General features: G+C 28.4%; 2 protein-coding genes across 2 annotated transcripts; one reads left to right on the forward strand and one right to left on the reverse strand.

Moving 5' to 3' along the window:
- Positions 1-343: 343 nt before the first annotated feature.
- On the forward strand, positions 344-1,088 carry LOC113520376 (uncharacterized). Its single transcript, XM_026905699.3, has one exon. It carries the CDS (start codon positions 513-515, stop codon positions 975-977), a length of 465 nt encoding a protein of 154 aa, XP_026761500.1. The 5' UTR covers positions 344-512; the 3' UTR covers positions 978-1,088.
- A 336-nt stretch (positions 1,089-1,424) lies between these two features.
- Positions 1,425-4,221, reverse strand: LOC113520356 (deoxyuridine 5'-triphosphate nucleotidohydrolase). Its single transcript, XM_026905673.3, has 3 exons — positions 3,968-4,221; positions 3,726-3,862; positions 1,425-1,932 (listed from the first exon to the last, which is right to left on the reverse strand). Exons 1-3 carry the CDS (start codon positions 4,072-4,074, stop codon positions 1,730-1,732), a joined length of 447 nt encoding a protein of 148 aa, XP_026761474.1. The 5' UTR covers positions 4,075-4,221; the 3' UTR covers positions 1,425-1,729.
- Positions 4,222-4,525: the final 304 nt, after the last annotated feature.

Consider the following 4,525-nt stretch of genomic DNA (forward strand, 5'->3'; position numbering starts at 1 on the left):
TTAGTATGTACAACAGTAAAACAGTGAACTAAAAAGGAAACAAAAACAATGAATGAACGTTGACATGACATTATTTCAAATAAGACAATGTGCTATGTCAGTTCTAACAAAAGATTTCGGAACTCTTTAGTCTAAATGACATATTCAGTTACTTTACAGATTAGAGAAACTGTCTTAAAGTTTAGACAGACTCTCTAATCTGTAAAGTAACTGGAAATGTCATTTATTCATGGCCACGATCCACAGCGACTTTTGCAAGATATATTTCACAATCACGTTTACTAGTTACAAGCTTTTACGAAATATGTTTCGTATTTTAAGTAGTCAACAGGTAGTTAAAACTAAATTATTGTAGTTTTAATATTATACTATGAACGTTTTTATGAAATTTTACTATCTTTGTCCAACTTCCATCAGGGAATTGTCAAAAGTCTTGACAGATATTCTGGATAAATTTTTATCTTTATTAGAATGTATTTATCCTAATTTCAGTGACGCACAATGAAGGCATTATGTTGGAAGAATTGGCAAACGATTATGCCTCTTATTTGAAGTTGGATGTGTCTAGTGGATTTAAAAGTGTGCAAGATGTTATTGATAATATGTTAACAAGACTCGAGGAATTAACCAGTGTTTTACTCATGATAAAGTTGAAAAATGGCGACTGCAACAAAGTAGTTTCTGATGATATATATAAATATCGCAGTGAAGTAAGTGTACTCTCGAAGAAAATACTTGCTATAAATGATGTTATTATAAAATTACAAAATAATGTGGATATAATTGAGAAGCAAGTAGAAAAAGCAGAAATTGATTTTGGTATCTCTAAGGACAATAAGCTACTAAGCTTCTTCAAACCATTTTTGAAGAAAAGTAAAGAATCTGTTTCAAATCCTGATATAACAATAACACCCCCCATAAAACTGCAACTACAAAGTGTCATGGAAAATTTTGACTGTAATCCTCCATGTTCATGATATCTATATATAAATAAGTAATGTAAGATGTACCTAAGTATTAAATACTGCACAAAAAAAAATTTGTTTCATCATACTATAAAATCGTACAATAAAACAATTTTATAACAATATTTCTTTTATTTTATGCTTATAAAATGTGTCAAACTGTCTACACATATATGAAATAAAAATCAAAATCCTTGTTATAGAAAAAGATAATATTAACCCCTTGAGTGCATCTAAATAAGTAAGCTCTTGTATGTATATATTTTATTATACTGTATTATAAATATTTTTGTCATCAGATTTTGAATTATAAAGATGAAATTTATAAACATCAGTTTACAAAGACCATAGTGACAAAAGGATTAAAAAATTAAGCATAATGTGGTATAAGCTATTAGCTCGTATTAGCTCTTTAACCTACTTTTTTTCTCATACTCTCCATTTCAGAAATATAAACACTTGGATGGTTAAATGTTTTATTTAATATTATTCATAACAAAAAAAAAAAAAATGCAATCAGGAGTGTTGTAAGGAAAATAAAAAGTAGGAGGTTAACAAATTATGCAGATCATTAGTAACAAAATGCAACCAAAACAAATTGGTACATTTGTAATGGTTTTCTAAAACTACAAATTATTATCTATTTTATTCATATATCACAATAGCTCAGTTCTTCAAATATTGTTTACCAAATTCTAGCAAAATTGAAACATTTTTGGGAAAATGGGAACAGTTACTTGTGTGAATGTTCAAAATGATAGATTTTACTGTGTACCAGTTGATCCAAAACCACCTTCACCTCTCTTAGTTTCTGTTAAATTTTTTACTTCTATTACAGTAGGATAAAATATTTTCTCACAAATAAGTTGTGCAATTCTATCTCCTTTTTTTACATGGAAATCTTCATCTGAATGATTAAATAAGACTACACCAATGTTTCCACGATAATCTTCATCAATGACACCAGCTGCAAAAGAATAAACACATATGTAGATATTTCAAATATTCAATAAAAATGGCATCTACATATATAAAAGTAATATAATTATTTTATTCTCTCTTCTAGTCTATTTCAGTTTAATATGTGATTGATAGCATTAATTATTATTCCTTATTTTTGCTTCACGGCTAGCAAATCTACCTGCATGGCTATAATTACAAAAATAGGATGACTATTATTGATGTCAAATTATTTTTGTGATATGGGTAATACTACTGGTCATGTGTTTACTGGATGAAACTGAAATCATTAAAATCCTTTTTAATAAATACTCAATGAGTAAATCTAAACATATTTCCCCACTTTCTCAACTTTATATACCTTTAAAACTCAAAATTTTTAGCTGTTTTTTAAACCATGTTTATAAATAAAAATAATTAGATTAATTAGTTGAACACTCTCTAAAACAATTGAAACACAATTTTTAAATCACATAGCATGATTATGGGGTACTGCTTGAGATGACGCATAAAGCAAAGGTAGGTGCTATTCATGACAGCATTTGAAGATAATACAATCTTCGTGTAAGATAAAAGTATTGCTGCTGTTTATATAAATATTATATATATACTAATTCCTATTACATGTAGTATACCATACATATTTGAAATTTCTAATAAACTCTTATTGATTTCCTAAATATGTAATTTTAAGACTACCTGCACTGTGGCACAGACAAAGTTATTTTATATCACCAGACAGGCAACAAGTTATTATATTTGTATCTTGTTTGGAAACTGCGAAAGAGATTTGTTATAATAAATTTGTATCACAGATTCAAATTTGTACACATTACATTCCTTCCTAAAAAATCTACTAGTGAACCAACAACGCTAACAAGCAATGCTAACCTATTAACTCGATTTCATTCAGACATTGTCTAATTCATATATTGTGAAAAATTTCTAATTTTATCTCTACACAAAATCTTTATTGAACAGAAAAAGTAAAGGCCAATAAAAAAATAGAAAATAAATTTACCACAGGAATAAAAAAGAAGAGACAACAAATAGAACAAAAAAACTTAGAGAGTACAGAAAAAAAGAACCTATTACTCAAGTAACTTATATGGGTAATTACATGTGTGGTCTTATTAGAAGTTAGATAAAGACTGGATGGAGTATGTTAGAACATAAGGAAAATGTTTTGTTACCTATATTTGCAACAGATGTGTGATAATTTAAGAATATCCAGTGATAGGGCTGTAAAAATTAATTTGTACAGTGTAGGTGCCACTTACAATAATTATAATTTTTCTTAATTTTAAGTTTTTTAAGAATGTTTATGCATTATTTAATAAAGTTATCTCAGTCTTAACCTCTGACTTATAATATCAACACTTAGACATTTAAAAATGACTACCACTCACTTTATGCTTTATAGGACACATAAAACTGTTATTCAATAACCTGTGTCAGAGCCTTTGAATATATCGAGCAAGGCCCAGAAATAGACACTCAAGGATAAATAGTAGTAGATTTTTTACAACAGTTCTCAGGAAAGTAAATTTGAAAAAATAAACCATACTTTATTGAAATCTTTGCAGTGAAAATTTTTGAATGTAAAAGTATTGCTGTGCAAGTTATTTAAGAGTAATATGTTCCTCCAAGTTATTAACTATTCTTGAATCTCAGTAAATTTAGTCCTTGATTATGAAGTAAAGTATTAATAATGATAGAGAAATTGATTCTGAAGTACTATTATTTTGTTCATACAAGTCCGAGGAAGAATGAATTTGCTTAAGGATTTCCAATGCTTACCGCCAACATCGATACAGTTCTTCAAAGCTAAACCAGAACGAGGAGCCACACGACCGTAACAACCAGGTGGCAGTTCAATTTGTAAGTCTGTCTTCACTAATGCTTTTCCACGAGCTGGTACTACACAATCATAGGCACTATAAATTAAAAAATGAATAGTTTAGAACTTAATAAATTAATGGCTATATACTAATCTGTAATTTAAGATATAAACAATTCGAAACTAAGGTATATACTCTTACCTTTTCATATCTAAGCCAGCTGCCTTCTCAGAGCCTTTTGTAGGAGTGAATGCGTTGTCGCTAATTCGTGAGAATTTCAATGTAGGACGATTCTCAAAAAGAGTCATTTTCAATATTTGTGCTAAACGATTAATAAAATGCGAAACCAGATTGAAATTGAACCGAATTCAATATTATTTAAGTAAGTACACAGGTCAAGCAGATAAAAATATGGAAGAAAGACAAGTAATGTCAAGAAAATTGGCGCGAAATGAGTTAAATTGGCGGTAACTAGAATACATTACTGTGAAACGGGGTGAATAGTACACATTTTCTATCTTTGACATAGATTTCATATTATTTCTAAATTAATATGAGGCATCAAAAATATCCATTACACTACTTAACTAGACTAATTTAATATGTTTAAAATAATAGAAAAGCGGTTTATTTTTTTATTTGAAAGAAAAATATGAAAATGTTGTCTCTATTCACTATGAACATAGGGTTAAAAAACGACATATGGGGTGAATAGAAAAATTGGGCTGTTATCTTTCAAATGGCATAAGTAGATTTTAC

Source organism: Galleria mellonella, unplaced genomic scaffold, assembly GCF_026898425.1.
Source record: "Galleria mellonella isolate WM207_F2 unplaced genomic scaffold, CSIRO_AGI_GalMel_v1 utg40, whole genome shotgun sequence".
In the NCBI taxonomy this organism is placed as follows: Eukaryota; Metazoa; Arthropoda; class Insecta; order Lepidoptera; family Pyralidae; genus Galleria; species Galleria mellonella.